General features: G+C 44.1%; 1 protein-coding gene across 2 annotated transcripts in view; it reads right to left on the bottom strand.

Annotated features, from left to right (window-relative positions):
* Nucleotides 1-6,547: 6,547 nt before the first annotated feature.
* The window catches only part of tmc7 (transmembrane channel like 7), a 62,264-nt gene continuing 50,628 nt past the window's right edge, over nucleotides 6,548-18,183 (bottom strand). The window contains exons 14-16 of one of the 2 annotated variants that reach the window (XM_086000828.1): nucleotides 16,835-16,990; nucleotides 15,991-16,069; nucleotides 6,548-9,927 (exon numbers count right to left, since the gene is read on the bottom strand). In XM_086000828.1, coding sequence (XP_085856954.1) covers nucleotides 9,832-9,927; nucleotides 15,991-16,069; nucleotides 16,835-16,990 — 331 coding nt within the window. In that variant the 3' untranslated portion in view covers nucleotides 6,548-9,831. Of the gene's footprint in view, nucleotides 9,928-15,990; nucleotides 16,070-16,834; nucleotides 16,991-18,183 lie in introns of those variants that run through there. The other variant, XR_015079963.1, reaches the window with a different exon arrangement.

Consider the following 18,183-nt stretch of genomic DNA (forward strand, 5'->3'; position numbering starts at 1 on the left):
GCTTATGAGGCATACCATGCCTTTTGCCTTCCGGAGGGCCCGGCTCAGATTTTCTATCCTCTCTCTACAGGGGCCGTGGTCTGCCTCCTCAAACCCCTGTTCACTTGCTAGTTTGTAAGCGGCTTTTACCTCCTGTACTTTCTCTTCCTGTTCCCTAATCTGCCTTGCCAAGCGGGTGTTTTTCTCCCGCAACCTTAACTCATTTCCCTTGGCCTCGGTGACTTGGCACCGTAGGTATTCCAACTGGGCCTTGTGTTCTCCCACCAAATGTACTCCTTCCTGATTCAAAGCCTGCAAAGCTACTAATAACTTCTCCCCTGCGAGAGCCTTATCTTGGATCTCCAGGGCTGACTCCCTTAACTCGACTGCCTGTGCTGCAATGAGCCTGTCCAAAAGCTGGACCTGCTTTTTAAAACACATCAGCCAAACTGCCTTCTCTAAGGACTTCTTGTGTTCCTTTCCCTCTATCCACTTAGCTGCTGCATCTACTGGACGCCCAGTCTTTAACAAAGTGGTGATTCACTTCTTAGTGATATTCACCTTGCTAAACACATAATCAGAAATCCTTTCCTCCATCATGGTTTGCTCATCCGAACCATTGTCTACTGTATCGCAACCCTGTTGCCGGCGTCCTGCCGTGGTCGCCATTTCTGTAGGGGGTGGTGTTTGGCGCGTCGCCCAGTCAGTTATGCCTCTGACTGTTTATGAGCGGTTCGAATCGCTCCCATGCCCCTGGGTTCTAGACACGGACTTAGGTACAGGCAGCGATACAGAAAAGACTCGAGTAGACAGGTGGTTTGGATGTAAGCAAAACTCAAAATTTTATTAAACAGAAAAATAACACAGTCTTATGAGAAGTTACTAGTGTAAAATTACAGGCAAATACAAATAATATACTTATACAGGGAATGGGGAACACATAGCACATCGAGAGAAAACAATTATCTTAACAATCCCCTTATCCTTATCCCACCCCCTATACCTAACTAGATTAAGCTATGAGGGGCCAGAATTTATGCTCACCAATCAAAGATCTGCTGAACTCAAAACAGCGGTGGGGTTCGCTCTTTGTGCTCTCTGGAGCCTGCCGTCGTCACGTGGTCTCCGGGTGCTGCAAGGGCATTGTCCAGGTATGAGTTCCCCAAAGTTAAAGTCTCTGCTTGGGTACTTTGCCTTGCAGGAATGATGGTTCCTCTTCCTCGGTCGGCAGTTGAAGTTTGCATAAAGATAGTCACAGGTTAGCTGAGACTGAAGGCCTGATCATTCGAAGCTTGTCTTCAATCGTCTTCCCAATTCGTCTCGCCTCCTCGCGTCCCGCCTCGCCTGGATTGTTCGTGTCCGCCCGATGCAGTGCCTGGGCGTTTCCTGATGGAGTGGGGAAAGGCACGGGCAGAGGCCAGGGGGTAAGCACGGGACGGGGGAAGAGCAGCAGCCACGAGGGCGAGGAGCAAGAAGAAGTCAGAGAGAGAGATTGCTACCCGGGGCCTTCAATTATACTCCTACGGATGGCCCTTATCTGCACGCCAAGTCAGGTTAGTTCTTTGTCTTAATTTTAAATAATGGTAGCAATCTATACTAACTGTTTTTAGATGGTCGGTAATCGCATCTGCTGGCCTGATAATTGACTTGTTTTGTTATTAATACAACTTGGTGGGCCTGTCCAGCCTCGATGGCTTCTTTAATCTTTTCCTGATTATTTATGCAAACTGCTTGATGGCCTTAACTATAGGCCTAACTGGGTTTTGACTTGTCTCCGATTTGATCTAATACATAATTCAAAGTCCTGTCTGGTTTTCAAAATGCAAAGTCTCTCTTCACAGAAACTGCAGCTTTGGTTTCGATTTCTCCACGAGCTGCCTGTGCCGCAGAGTCCAAGTTTTAAAAATCTCACAGGCTTTCTGCCACGAGGCGCGGACGCCATCTTGGGTACCCTTTTTGATTTAAAATGTCCATGCAGGGTCCCTTTTATTAATAATAACCTTTGGGGAAATGTAGAAATTTTGCAAATCTTACAACTGGATACAGCAAAGGCAATGGGCCCCGACAACATCCCGGCTGTCGTGCTGAAGAGTTGTGCTCCAGAACTAGCCGCGCCTATAGCCAAGCTGTTCTCATACAGCTACAACACTGGCATCTATCTGACAATGTGGAAAACTGCCCAGGTATGTCCTGTCCACAAAAAGCAGGACAAATCCAATTCGGCCAATTACCGCCCCATCAGTTTACTCTCAATCATCAGAAAAGTGATGGAAGGTGTCATCGACTGCTATCAAGCAGTACTTACCAATAACCTGCTCACTGATGCCCAGTTTGGGTTCCACCAAGACCATTCAGCTCCCGACCTCATTACAGCCTTGGTCCAAATATGAACAAAGAAGCTTAATTCCAGTGGTGAGTTACGAGTGACTGCCCTAGACATCAAGGCAGCATTTTACAGAGTGTGGCATCAAGGAGCCCTAGTAAAACTGAAGTCAATGGGAATCGAGGGGGAAAACACTCCACTGGCTAGAGTCATACCTAGCACAAAGGAAGATGGTTGTGGTGGTTGAAGGTCAATCATCACAGCCCGAAGACATTGCTGCAGGAGTTCCTCAGGGCAGTGTCCTAGGCCCAACCATCTTCAGCTGCTTCATCAATGACCTTCCCTCCAACATAAGGTCAGAAATGGGGATGTTCACTGATGACTGCACAGTGTTCAGTGCCATTCACAACTCCTCAGATAATGAAGCAGTCCATGCCAGCATGCAACAAGACCTGGATGACGTTCAGGCTTGGGCTGTTAAGTGGCAGGTAACATTAGCGCCACACAAGTGCCAGGCAATGACTATCTCTAACAAGCGAGAATCTAACCACCGCCCCTTGACATTCAACGGCATTACCATCGCCGAATCCCCCACCATCAACATCCTGGGGCCACCATTGACCAGAAACTCTTAACTGGACCAGCCACATAAATACTGTGGCAACAAGAGCAGGTCAGAGGCTGGGTGTTCTGTGACGAGTGTCTCACCCCCTGACTCCCCAAAGCCTTTCCACCATCTACAAGGCACAAGTAAGGAGTGTGATGCAATACTCTCCACTTGCCTGGATGAGTGCAGCTCCAACAACACTCAAGAAGCTTGACACCATTCAGGACAAAGCAGCTTGCTTGATTGACACCCCATCCACCACCTTAAACATTTAGTCCCTCCACCACCGGCATACCGTGGCTGCAGTATGTACCATCTACAAGATGCACTGCAGCAACTCGCTAAGGCTTCTTCGGCAGCACCTCCCAAATCTGCGACCACTCCCACCTAGAAGGTTAAGGGCAGCAGGCGCATGGGAGCAGCACCACCTCCAAGTTCCCCACCATCCTGACTTAGAAGTATATCGCTGATCCTTCATCATCGTTGGGTCAAAATCCTGGAACTCCCTCCCTAACAGCACTGTGGGAGTACCTTCACCACATGGACTGCAGCAGTTCAAGGCGGCGGCTCACCACCACCTTCTCAAGGGCAATTAGGGATGGGCAATAAATGCTGGCTTTGCCAGCAACGCCCACATCCCATAAACAAATTTTAAAAAAATATTCTACTAATGTTAGACATTACACAAGTAGTTAAAAACTGGGTATGAATATTTATTGTAAATATAAATTATATTGATGCATGGAATTGAAGTAATTGCAGTAATGCCATGTGACAAAATAGAGTTTTTTCCCCCCTACAATTTAGCATATTGGCTTTTTAAAATTCTATACAAGCAATTCAAACTCGGCATCACTCCAGAATTCAAACTCTATAACTTAACTTGATACATTGCTGCAGATTTTAGTCATTTTGTCTATGCCTGATGTCCGAGGGAGGGGCCAAATCATTCAATTCAAATGCAAACCATCTTGTGAGATTTGAACAAATATGTGTTTGATTGGCAGCTAGGTTTGAATTAAAAGACAGTTGTTTGTATCTGGCTCATCCCAGGCAGCGTTTGGAAAGTATTTATTAATCTACCTTGTTCAAAGTGACGAGGTCTGTCTGTCTCCTTCAATGAGAAATAGAACCTTTTTGCAAGAACATATATGTATCAACCAACAGCTCAGACTCCTCCATCACCATCCCTGGGTATGTCCTGCCCGGCAAGACAGACCCAAGGTGGGGGCAATGTGGCACACAGGAGGGAGTGGCCCTGGGAGAACTCAACATTGGCTCCAGACCCCATGAAGTCTCATGCCTTCAGGTCAAACATAGGCAAGGAAACCCGCTGCATATTACCACCTACCACCCTCCCTCAGCTGATGAACCAGCTCCTCCATGTTGAACACCACTTGGAGGAAGTGCTGAGGGTAGCAAGGGCACAGAATGTACTCTGGGTGGGGGACTTCACCAAGAGTGGCTCGGTAGTACCATCACTGACCAAGCTGGCCGGGTCCTCCAGGATGTAGCTGCTAGACTGGACTTACGGCAGGTGGTGAGAGAGCCAACACGAGGGAATAACCTACTTGATCTCGTTCTTGCCAATCTACCTGTCGCAGATGCATCGGTCCAGAACAGCATTGGTAGGAGTGGCCACCGCACAGTCATCATGGAGACGAAATCCTGTCTTCACACTGAGGACACTCTCCATCGTGTCGTATGGGACTAGCATTGTGCTAAGCGGGATTAATTGGCAGATCTAGCAGCTCAAAACAGGGCATCCGTGAGGCGCTGTGGATCATCAGCAACAACAGATTGTATACCATCACAATCTGTAACCTAATGGCCTAGCATATCTCACTCCTCTATTACCATCAAGCCAGGTGATCAACCCTGGTTCAATGAGGAGTGTAGAAGAACATGTCAAGAGCAGCACAAGGCATACCTGAAAATAAGGTGCCAACCTGGTGAAACTACAACACAGGACTACATGCATGCTAAACAGCTAGGGCTAAGTGATCCCACAACCAACAGATCAGGTCAAAGCTCTGCAGCCCTGCCACATCCAGTTGTGAATGGTGGTAGACAATTCAGCAGCTAATAGGGGGAGGAAGCTCCACAACGATGGCAGAGCCTAGCATATAAGTGCAAAAGACAAGGCTGAACCATTTTCAGCCAGAAGTGCCGAGTAGATGATCCTTTTTGGCCTCCTCCTCAGGTCCCAACCATCAAATGCCAGTACTCAGCCAATTCCATTCACTCCACGTGACATCAAGAAACAACTGAGTGCACTGGACGCAGCAAAGGCTACAGGCCCGACAACAACCCTGCTGTAGTGTTGAAGATCTGTGCTCCAGAACTAGCCGCATCCCTAGCTAACCTGATTCAGTACATCTAAAACACTGACATCCACCCGAGAATGTGGAAAATTGCACAGGTATGTACTGTCCAAAAAAACGACAAATCCAACCTGGCCTATTACCACTTTATCAGCCTACTGCCAATCATCAGCAAAGTGATGGAAGATGTCGTAAGTGGCACCTACTCACCAATAACCTACTTACCGATGCTCAATTTGGGTACTGCCAGGACTACTCTTCTCTAAACCTCATTACAGCCTTGGTCCAAACATGGTTACAAGACCTGAGTTCCAGAGGTGAGGTGAGAGTAATTGCCTATGACATCAAGGCAGAATTTGACAGAGTGTGGCAACAAGGAGCCAAATCATCTCAGCCCCACAATATTGCTGCAGGAGTCCCTCAAGGCAGCGCTCTAGGCCCAACTATCTTCAGCTGTTTAATGACCTTCCCTCCACTAAGGTCAGAAGTGGGGCTGTTTGCTTATGATTGCACAGCGCCATTCAAAATTACTAGATAATTAAGCAGTCCATGCCTGCATGTAGCAAGACCTGGACAACATCCAGGCTTGGCTGGTAAGTTGCAAGTAACATTCATACCACACAAGTGCCAGGCAATGAATGGATAGCATCTGGACCTGGAGCCCCCTATGTTTGAGGTTTCCTATTCTATCCAAGATTACATTACTATCTATTTTAATATTTATAATGCTATTCAATACCCCACAGCTGGAACATGAGCATCATCCACTGATGCAAAATAGTCATTTCTTTCTAAACTGTCTTTCAGTGGCTCTATATGATCTTTAATGATCTTCTGACATAGGTGTTAAAGCTTTTGCTATTACTACCACAGTTGTGCACCATCTTCTTTTCCAGTATTTTCTTAACTACTCCAATAGCTGCTTTTGCCTCACTTAATTGCATGTGAAGAAGGTTCCTTTTGAAGCTTTTCCCCCCTCAGTATCATAAATTCTCAACTGTAGTATCTCCACAAAATATAGAAATATATGTCTTGGACATGGAATTATACAGTTAAGCCTAAGTCTAGAATATTTACATATGTACATTTTGAGATAAATCTTGGTGAAAATATTATGGCATATCTAGAATGCATTATAAGTCTAATGTTATATTGATATTATTAGTCCTATATGATACCCAAAATGACAAGATAAAAATTACATGTACTTTTTTTCCCTTTTGATTATGATATAGTATTCCAACAGGCCATCACCTTTGGTTTTAAAGTAAGTATTTTCCAGTGTTGGATAATCAAAACTCAAAATACAATAAATTGTTTGAAAAGCTGTATTTATTTAAAAGACAAAAATCTGTTAATTTGTCATATTTTACAGACAGATATACATATAATTGAGCTAGAAACACTTTTAATGAACATTTCTTGTAGCAGCTTGTTATACACATGCACATTTGTTAAAGATAAGTTTACTTCAGCAAATCTACCTGAAGCTAATGGGACATCATAAATAAAGGAGTCCCATAAAGACACCCTGTAAAAATAAATACCTACAGATGTAGCAACCAAACATAACCCAGTAAGACATTACTGCTATAAATAAGTATAGCAGTTTTTTGAAAAAACTAGTCGAAGTTTTCTGGAGAAAATATGTTATATTGCAGCTAAATAATACATTTAATACATAAAAGTTTTCTTAAGGCTTACAAAGAAACAGGTATATAATACTATTATCTTTATTATAGAAGGATACATTATCAACCAAAATATTTACTCCAGATTTGGAAGAAAGAAGTGAGCCAAATGGAGTCACAACCCATTTCCTAGTGGTAAAAACCATCTAACTAAAGTGTGAGAAAGTTATCCAGGGGTTTTTGTGGCAATTTGTTCTCACATTGCACACCTATTCTGACTGACAATACAGCTGAACAACTGTTTGTAGTTTTCTGCCATAACATCCCAGTTGACTGTTAGGAGTGAGACTGTTGCCATTGGTACTCTAATTTTACACCTCTGTGGGTGGCACAGTTGCAATTGATAATTCACTGAATGTGGAACTGCAGTACAGCAAGCGTGGGCCTCGAACTTTTTATACCATAGTAAAACCAGCAGTCACATCACAGTAAGATACTTTCCACAAAATGTAATACGATGTCTATAATTGATTATATATTTTGGTGGCAGTATCGATGTAACACGATTTATTATTCTCCTAAAGTGATGTGTTCCTTTAAGACAACAAAGTGCAATTGTTGTTAATGAACACCAGCTTACGGTTTAAATTTTGTTTGCTCAGAAACTATACAAATTGGAAAGTGGTGGTCTGTTTCTGCTCCAGATCAGAAGCACACAGCATTAAGTAACTTTCCCCCTTTTTTTTTCTTAATTTTTTTTGATCTGTAACAAAGTCTGATGTACAGTTTTTAAAATGGGTCGGATTTTGCTGGCGCGGGGCATCTGGCGGCATAAGCCGTTAGTTAGACTTTTTCCAGCACCCTTCATCTCAAAACATTTCTGCACCGTAATTTGCTGGAAGTGCAAGCTGATAACGGCGCAGTGAGGGCAATGGGGCATCTTGGATCTCAGTGAATGGCAAGACCGACAGTGTATCTCCTAACCAATGAGATTGAAGGTTTGAGAAAGAAAGGAGGGACAGAGAAGGAGGGCGAATTAGAGTGAGTGAATTAGAATCAAACCAAGTACAGAAAGAGAGAGAGGGAAAGATTGGATTAAGAGGGAGAGAGAGAAAAAAAGAGACAGAAAGGAAAAGTAAGATTTTTTTTAAACATTTTAAAATCTCGAACAATTGACTACATGCAGGAATGAGATTGAACACTTTAAATTGATCCATTTCTGGAACAGAGATTAATTGGCACTGCATTAACAATTATTACTTTGTTAAAAAAAGTACTTGCACTCTTAATTATCAGGCTTAACTTTCTGTGGTGAGTTTAATGGGCAATTAACGTGCAAATCCAGCAAGTTTAAAAAAATAACAGGGAGGCCAAGGGTGAGATGCCGTTTGTATGAAGCGGCGTAAATTGACCAGCAAGTTCTGGAGATTCACAACTCATAGCATATCCCTGAACTTTCCGGCTGAATTGTACATTAATAACGTCATGCGGCATTAACATGCTGATATTTTTCCAGCAAGATCCAGCCCAATATTTTACGAGCAGATCTCCCGAGGTATTGGTCACCGTGAATCGGAGAACAGGCTATTTCACAATAATAGGCATGTTATCAACAAACTATGATGTTACAGCAAGTAAGGGCACTTACAGGAAATGCAAGCTACAAGCAAGACTGTTGATAGACACATGATTCATTTCCATGGCGGTTCTCCTGATTGTCCATTGTAACTTGAACGAAAGATCCACGAAAATGCCAGAGGAATGGCATAAATGTTTACGAAGTTATGGCGGACAATCATGAAAACCCCCGTGGAAATTCAATCCCCTAATTGGGGTCTTTTAGAATCTGAGGCTGTTTGAGTGGAGCTATTCAGTTACATTATGTGCTCTAAGCAGATTAGTACCACAGCAGATTTTTTCCTCACCAGTTTTAAACATATATAAACAGCAAGTGAGCCTAGGTAATTTGATAAAGGGATGGATGGATACATTGGGCAGATTGCTGGGAATTCATGTTGCAACAGGAAGACGCAAATCAGGTTATACTGAAAGACATTTAAATCGGTGCTGAGGTAAAGCCAATACTTGGTGAGTTTGCAGCAACATGAATTCAGAAAGAATACCTGGGTTCAAAATATCTACAATGTGGAGGTGGGATTTTTAAAATATCCACGTTCTGACCAGCTCCTATGTCCATCATTGTGTAAATAGTGTTCACTGTATATTATGTATATTTTGTTTTGGCTCTCAGAAAACTAGTACCTGTAGCTCCTTTTTATGTAACAGTACTTAAATACCAAAATAAATTTCACAAACAAGACAAGTGTAAACTGTAAAACCTTTAGCACAGGAGAGGACCCAGTGTATTATTTGATTTTAAACAATTATGAGGATTTTTTGAACACTGAATTGGGTAGTAGTCTGTAGTGTTGTATTTGGGTGGTAAACAGTTTATCAGTACTGCTTCCTTCACAGTATTAAAAATTCATCCATTACCACACAAATGTTAAAGAAAATACACAGTTAAATAGTACTGTTACTAAGTGGAAATAGTATACACAAACCCTCTATCAGATGTACAGAAGGAAACAAATAATAGATGAAAGAATAAACTTAGGTACCATTTTTAAAAAATTGCATAAGTGGTTCACAACAAACCAATATCAACAGGTGCAAGAATTTGTGCCCGTAAAAGTTTCCAGCGAACACAATTTGTCACTGAATTACAATGTGGTTTTTAATATGGCGTAGGTAAAATTTCAAGAAGTCTCAAGAGAAAAAGTACCCTCAAAAACGTTTACATAGGACAGTGATAATTTACCTTTATCAGTAACAAAATTTCCAGGAACAGTTTTCAGTAAAACTGTGCAATACAAAACACACTTCCTGAAATGGTAGCTATCGTAATACACAGCATCCTTCCATTTGCCTAGGTATTGCTGCAATGTTGTGTCTTCCAGTCTTTCTTTACTCTTTCTCAACGTTAGATGCGGCATATTTCGTCTTTAACAAGAACGTCTCTCTTGTCAGTTTTCTGATAAGGTACTGTTTGTCACGACCTTGCTGCAGGAATAAATAATCAGAACTGTAAACTGATGTTCTGAGATTTTCTCAAAGATTTACACTCAAATAATTTCTATTACTGAACATGCCTTAATATGCAGCTAAATACCCTATATCCAATAAATCTAAAACCAATACATCCCATCAACTTACTAGGAACTTGTAAGCATCCAAAAATAGTTAATCATTTTTTTGGTCAGCTGGGTGCCTGTTATTTTTCAACCCCATAAGAAAATAAAGAAGTTAAATCTTAGAAAAAATACTTCATTTTTTATCACTGGCATGTTGTCTTGGAATCAACTCAACTCCAAAAAGATCCTGGTTTTCCCTCTCCCAAAGAGGAAAGTCGCTAGTTGGTCATTAGATAACCATCAACCACAGGTTTGAACCTCACTGGACAGCCAGCAGAAACAAGGAACTCCTCCTGAGCTGAACAGTGATTAGCACAACTCACCATAAAAAGTGTGCATACATTACTATCTCCCTTCAGAGCACAACATAGACACATACCACACTCTACTAATTTGCAACATTTTATCTTTCTTGCCTCTTACAAAAGCACAGTATATTCCTTCAATTCCTCCCTCCCCTCCCCCCTGCCTTATTTCTCTGCACCTGCTTAATATGTTACATCACCAGCTTTTTCCAGTTCTGATGAAGGGTCCCCGACCTGAAACGTTAACTCTGTTTCTCTCCACAGATGCTGCCTGCCCTGCTGAGTTTTTCCAGCATTTTCTGTTGTTATTTCAGATTTCCAGCATCCGCAGTATTTTGCTACTGTATTAATGTTTGGTTCACTGCCACCCCTCTTCTCGGAATGCCCACCTTGAAGAAGTTCTGCTCTTCTCTCCGACGGGATTTCCGTTTGTCTCTTCAACCTTGTTCAGCTTCATTGCTTTCAGCTTCCCTTCTCGTGTTTGATCAGGTATCTGCCAAGACTCGGTTTCACAGCCACATCTCTTTCCTCAGCAACTGTCTCCGGTTCAGAGTTATTCCACGTGGATTCCAACTAAACTTCCACTCTTCGTGTTTCGGATTCACCCAGGGTTACAAATATCTCCAAGATATTCATCGTTCCTCGAACTATTGCTCTCGCCGCATCTTGAGATCCACGCTCAACGCCATGCGGCGCCACATGAACACTCTCGACCTCTCTCTTCAGCAGCACTGACGCACTCTATCTCAAAGCTGTCCGGGTCCACAGTTCCATTTCATCCTTCGACTCATCCGACGCTTCAACAAAAAACTTTTTTTCTTCCTTTCTGATGTCAAGGATCGCAAGCTTCATCAACTCTTGAACACCAACGCCCCTCTGGAACCTTCTTCCCCTTCACTTTCCTCTGACCCCTTTCTCCCAATCTCACCCCCTGCCGCGTTTTCACTATCCCCTCTGACCTTCCCCTCTCTGACCCCGAACGATCAGTCCTCAGCAAAGGCCTGAGCTTCATCCCCTTACGCCCCCATCTCAATTAATTTCGAGCTCGGCACGATGCTGAGCTCTTTTTCCGTCGCCTTCGTCTCCGAGCCCACTTCTTTGGCCAGGAGTCTTCCCCCCCGCACAGCTGACCCTTTCTCCTGCTTTCAAAATTCTCGTTCCTACTTGGACCCTCCCTCTGGCCTCTTACCCTCTCTAGATCTTTTCATTGCTAACTGCCGCCGTGACATCGGCCGTCTCCATTTCTCTGCTCCCCTCACCCACTCCAACCTACCTCCCTCTGAACTTGCAGCACTCCATTCTCTCTGATCCAACCCTAACATTATCATTAAGCCTGCTGATAAGGGTGGTGCTGTTGTTGTTTGGCAAACCGACCTCTACCGTGCGGAAGCTGAACGCCAACTCTCCGACTCCTCCTCCTACCTCCTCCGCCTGGACCATGACCCCACTAGCATTGTTTCCAAGCCTGTCACTGACCTCATCTCCTCTGGAGATCTTCCCTCCATGGCCGCCAACCTCATAGTCCCCCAACCCCACTTATACCACCTTCCCAAGATCCACAAACTGGACTGCCCTGGTAGACTCATCGTTTCAGCCTGTTCTTGCCCCACGGAACTTATCTCTTCCTATCTCAACTCTATTTTTTCTCCCCTTGTCCAGTCTCTTCCCACCTACATTCGCGACTCTTCTGACGCCCTCCGTCATTTTAACAGTTTCCAGTTTCCTGGCCCTAACCGTCTCCTTTTCACTATGGACGTCCAATCCCTCTACACCTCCATCCCCCACCAGGACGGCCTGAGGGCGCTCCGCTTCTTCCTTGAACAGAGGCCCAACCAGTCCCCATCCACCACCACCCTCCTCCGTCTGGCTGAACTTGTTCTCACATTGAACAACTTCTCCTCTGACTCCACTCACTTCCTCCGAATTAAAGGTGTTGCTATGGGAACCCACATGGACCCTAGCTATGCCTGCCTTTTCATGGGATATGTGGAACATTCTTTGTTCCAGTCCTACTCAGGCCTCTCCCTCACCTCTTTTTCTGGTACATCGACGACTGTATCGGTGCCGTTTCCTGCTCTCGCCCTGAACTAGATAATTTCATACACTTTACTTCCAATTTCCAACCTTCCCTCACCATCACATGGTCCATCTCCGACTCTTCTCTTCCCTTCCTTGACTTCTCCGTCTCAATTTCTGGAGATCGGCTTTCGACAAACATCCACTACAAGCCCACTGACTCCCACAGCTACCTGGACTACACTTCCTCCCACCCCGCTTCCTGTAAGGACGCTATTCCATTCTCCCAGTTTCTCCGTCTCCGCCGCATCTGTTCTGATGATGCCACCTTCCATACCAGTGCTTCCGACATGTCTTCCTTTTTCCTCAACCGAGGATTCCCCTCTACTGTGGTTGACACGGCCCTTGACCATGTCCGTTCCATTTCCTGCACTTCTGCTCTCACCTTCCCCTCCCTCCCAGAACCATGATAGGGTTCCCCTTGTCCTCACCTTTCACCCCACCAGCCTCCACATTCAACGGATCATCCTCCGTCATTTTAGCCACCTCCAACATGATCCCACCACCAAACGCATCTTCCCCTCACCTCCCCTTTCAGCATTCCGAAGGGACTGCCCCCTCCACAACACCCTGGTCCACTCCTCAATCACTCCTAACAGCCCTTCCCCTTCGCCTGGCACCTTCCTGTGCAAGCGCAGGAGATGCAACATGCCCTTTTACCTCCTCCCTTCCCACTGTCCAGGGCACCAAACACTTGTACTTCTTGCAATTTAGTATACTGTATTCGCTGCTCACAATGCGGTCTCCTCTACATTGGGGAGACCAAACGCAGATTGGGCGACCGCTTTGCGGAACACCTTCACTCAGTCCGTAAGGGTGACCTTGAGCTTCCGGTCGCCTGTCACTTTAATTCACCGCTTCACTCCCACTCTGATCTCTCTGTCCTCGGCCTATTACATTGTTCCAATGTAGCTCAACGTAAGCTCGAGGAACAGCACCTCATCTTTCGATTAGGCACTTTACAGCCTTCTGGACTCAACATTGAGTTCAACAATTTCAAACTATAACCCCTGCCCCCATTTTTCATGCTGTATGATTTTGCCATTCCCATTTGCAACATTTTATCTTTCCTGCCTCTTACAAAAGCACAGTATGTTCCATCAATTCCTCCATACCCTCCGCCCACCACCACCACCCTGCCCCCCCCATCTCTGCACCTGCTTAATATCTGTTACATCTCCAGCTTTTTCCATTCTGATGAAGGGTCCCAGACCTGAAACGTTAACTCTGTTTCTCTCTCCACGGATGCTGCCTGGCCTGCTGAGTATTTCCAGCATCAGCAGTATTTTGCTATTGTACCACACTCTACTGTTGGAAGTGCAGAGCTTCAGCAACAACTGTCCAACCCAATCAATGTAAGCACCAAACTCTGGATATATGAGTGTAGTTCACATACCCAGTCCCCAAGTAAGTTTCTTCATCAGCTATGTGATGCACATCTGCCTTCAGCGTGTTGAAAAGACCTATACAAGACAGCTTGCAACATTCCAGCTGCTGTGAAACTGACTCTCTTTCCCTCCCCCCCACGATGCTGAGTGACATGTCCAACCTTCCTTGCAACCATTTCCCCCTTTTTTCACAGATCCACCTCACAAGTTAGGCCCAAGTCTCACACATGGATTGGAGGAGGCCTCAAGTTGCCTACCCAGGAGTACCAAACCATAAAGGAGAATTACTTGGATCAGACATATGCCACAAGCATATCCTGCATTGGAAGTGACAAGACAGATCAAAACACTTTTTGTCTCTTTTTAATATGATTTCAAGGTACTGTGTCCAAGCTCAAGATGACATTCAGCAGAACCTCGAGGTATGAATGTGAATCAACAGCTAAGACAAATGGGCCTCAATTTACTGAGGGATGGGAACAGTGTGCGTGTGCCCAGTAGCGGGCGGCGCACCTGAAGAGTTTGGGGATGTGGAGGCCCTGCCGATCTTAACGGGAGAACCTCAGTTAAATAAAAGTTCCCAGAGTCCCTCCCGACACCCGGCCAAATTCACTACCAGGCCAAGTGGGTGGGAGTGGGAATTTAGCACCAGATGGCTGCAGCTGAGGACCCGTGGGAACAGACCCCTGCAGACAGTGGGAGGAGGGCTCTAAAGGAGATTGGTGGGGGTCGGCCCAAGGACTCCTTGCGTGGCCTTGGGGAGAAAACTCCTGCTCCTCCTGGCCTACAAGGAGTTCTAAAAGAAGCTGATTACCGTGGCTTCTTCTGGCCAGTCGGCACCTCCCACTGTGGTTCTGCTTCTGGGCTGCAGATTGTGCAGGACTCCCACTGACATGAAGTTAATATTATGTCGCAGAGCCGTAACTTGTGAATGCTAAGTCGGCCCCCACCTGTCTTTAGCAGGAGCCTCATCGATGGCCTGAGGCACCGTCATAAAAATTACGACAGCCGGGAATGCGGCAGGCTGGAGCCGGGAGCTAGATTTTTCAGATTTTAACCACCACCCACGTGTCATTCTCGCAGGGCAAGTGGGGGTTTAAATCCCAGCCATGGTCTTTGTATCTTCATAATACTATACTAAATCCCCAGGCAAATCCACCAGTACCACATCTGTGAAAAAGAACTCAGATTTTTTGATTTTTTAAAGAAATGCCTAAACTGACCCTTACAATACACATCACAATCATAAGCCATCAAATACAATGAATGATAGCAGACAATCCAGCTTTACTCCTCTTTTAAGAAAGATAAACCAAAGAGCCTTGAGTTTTACCTGAGGGTTTCCTCCAGCATCACAATCCACATGAGATGTTTCCTACAAAGCGTGCATTTTTGGCAAACATTTACACAAATGTATTGGGCCGTAATTTGTTGTAGCAGGGCATCTAACTGCATCTGCCGTTAGTTAGACTGGCCCTTTCACGTTTATGTTTCTACATTTTTTGCATGGCAAGTTGCTGAAAGTGTGAGCTGATAATGTCACAGCGAAGGAAACAGGGCATCTGGGACCGGAGTAAACAGGCCAAGCAACTGTGTATCTCCTTAACCAATCAGATTGAAGAATTGAGAAATTAACAGTGCAGGGACCGAGAAGGAAATGTAAATTAGAGTGGGTGAATTCAATGTCAAATCTGGTACAGAAAGAGAAATAGAGAGAGGGAAAGAAAGATTGGATGAAGAGGAGAAAAAAAAGACAAAGAAAAAGTAAAAAAGAATAATTTTAATTTAAAATTTTACTTTTAAAATCTCCAACAATTAAAATCTGAAGGAATGAGATTCCACACTTGTAATAGTTAATTTTCAGTACCAAGACGTTAAAAGGATACTTAGACTGAAATGAATAAAACTTTACTTTCTGTGGCAAGTTTAGTTCATATCTACTGCGCAAATACAGCTTAACCACACATCCGCTCCTCGCCTGAAGTTGCTGTACAATTTCCCCCAAAAATAACGGTGTGCGCCATTAGCCTCAACTTTATTTTGACAGGAAAATCTGGGCCACTATGTCACACAGACCTGTCTGACAAACAAGGGTACCAAATCACTTCTGATGAATATTGTTGAAAATCTATATTTAACAATTAAGGAATTTAAATCACTTACCATAGTCAGTTGGTCTCTTAGCTGATCGACAACTCGTTTGTGTGCTCCAGCCAAAGCAACAAGATAGAACAGGATGAGGCTGTAGGTAGAAATTGTAAGAACAAAAATTGAATGATGCCCTTTTCTATACTTAAGCCAATACATCAAGATATAACTCTTGTATTCTTTCTTTTCCAAAAGCAACTACGTTGCAATACAGCCATATTTTATTTTTATTTAATATTTAAAATTTATTTGATGGTAAGTAATGGGATTAAAAATATTTAAGATGCATTTAGTTGATGAAAAATAAAACCACAAGGCTGGGCCTTCCGATTTTGATTTCAGCCTGTTTCGCATAGAGTCTAGAACACTGTTGCCGGTCATGATCTTCCAAAACTCTCTTTGGATTGGAAAATATATATGTAGTCTTGTCTGATTCAATAGTTTTGAAGGCAAATTATAATTAGAGACACGGTAGCGATCTGGCTAACACCATCTCTTTGACCAAACTTTTGGTCATCACTCCTAATCTCTCCTCCCTTGGCTCAATGTGTTTTTCGCAGCTTTCTGTGAAACACCTTGGGGCATTTTTCTACATTAAATGGGCTAAATAAATGTAAATTCTAAACTAGTATTGTGGGTAATAGTGAATGTTTAGAACACCAAGAAGCTATCTAACAATTCAGTACATTTAAAAAAATAATCTCGTATTCACCCAAGGTAAATTTAATTAGTTTGTGCAAAAAAGATTACAAATTACTTGTTAGTCACTAAAATCACAGGCACATCAATAAAGGGAAAACTGTATTTTGTAGCCCAACAGGAAAAAACAACTTTCACTTTACCATGAAATGCTTCTTACCAAACAAACACAAAGAACGGCACTGCAAAAGCCTCAGATCCCAATCCATACAGAAGTTTCTTAAGGCCCTTTGGGAAAGTGTCAATAGTTTTTGGTATAATATCCCACGTAGTATTGTACTTAACGAATGGCCCACACGCTTTGGATGATTTGACTCTAATTGAGGGAGGGAAAAAACATCCGTATTTATTTCACGTCTAATAACATAACATACCACTTCAAAAGTAAGTTCTCCATCATAAAAGGCATCTCTACATCAAAATCAAAAACATAACATGCTGAAGGTTATATCCAAAATGGTAACTTGTGTTTTCTCTTTATAAATGCTGGCCGCTTTGCTGCAGTATCTGTTTTAGTTTCAGATTTCCAGTTTTTTTCTTTTTTTTAAAAAAAGTTAAAAGTGCTGGGGGGAAAATTTGAGTCGTGCCTCTAATTTCGCTGCGCTACTTTTAGCGCCCCCAAAAAATTAGCACTCCCGCAGCCGAAATTGAATGATAGCGCCCCAAGAGGGAAGTGGGGCACTGCGAGGGAATATCAGTACTGCAGGCCTTCCTTCCCTTCTTAAAGGGGAGGGGCCTTGCGCAGTGCGAGGCTTGCTCTGCGGGGGGCTGCCGAGAAGGTCGGGGACGGCAAAGCGGGCAGGTGCTGGCAGGTGACCAGCAGCAAAAATGGCCTCCCGGCACCTCGCCTTTAATTAACGCCGCCCCGGCCGCAGGTAGGCCCCCCTGACCCCGCTGGACATAGCGTCCAGCGGTAAGTCAAGGGGCGCTACCGATGATCGCGGCCGGGGCGCTGTGCACGGTGATGACGTCATCGCCGGCGGCACAGCACCACAGGGCGCTAATGGTTACCACCTCCGCTAACCTCCCACTGAATTTTGCGGGAGGCGTTGGCGGCGCCGCACCCGGCCGCTAGTTGCTTTCGCCCCGTTAGCGCCTTCTTGGGAATTCCCCCCCCCCCGGTATCAACATTGGTGTGTCTTTCACTTTGGTTAATGATTGAGTTTTGGTCCTAAAGCATGTTTGAAATATGGACAATTGTCTTTTACATTCTGGCGATTGGACAACTATCAATACTTAAATTACATTAATAAGCTCAGAGGACTTGGGTCCTCTACAAATATCAGGCTTGATCTTATATAAATAAATATACACTCATTCACACACATAAATACACCATTCTTTGTATATATCAGACTGTGTAATCTGCATAATCTAGAAGCACACACTAGGTTTTCCAAATGTAATATTTGACTGTGTCACTTAGAGTTCTCTGCCTCCCTGACATTACAGGTGCAAATATTTCTGGGAGCTACTGGACAACTCCCAATTATCTCAAATAAGGTTTAT

The sequence above is a fragment of the Somniosus microcephalus genome, chromosome 11, assembly GCF_052327205.1.
Source record: "Somniosus microcephalus isolate GS21.2 chromosome 11, FLI_Smic_1.0, whole genome shotgun sequence".
Lineage (NCBI taxonomy): Eukaryota > Metazoa > Chordata > Chondrichthyes > Squaliformes > Somniosidae > Somniosus > Somniosus microcephalus.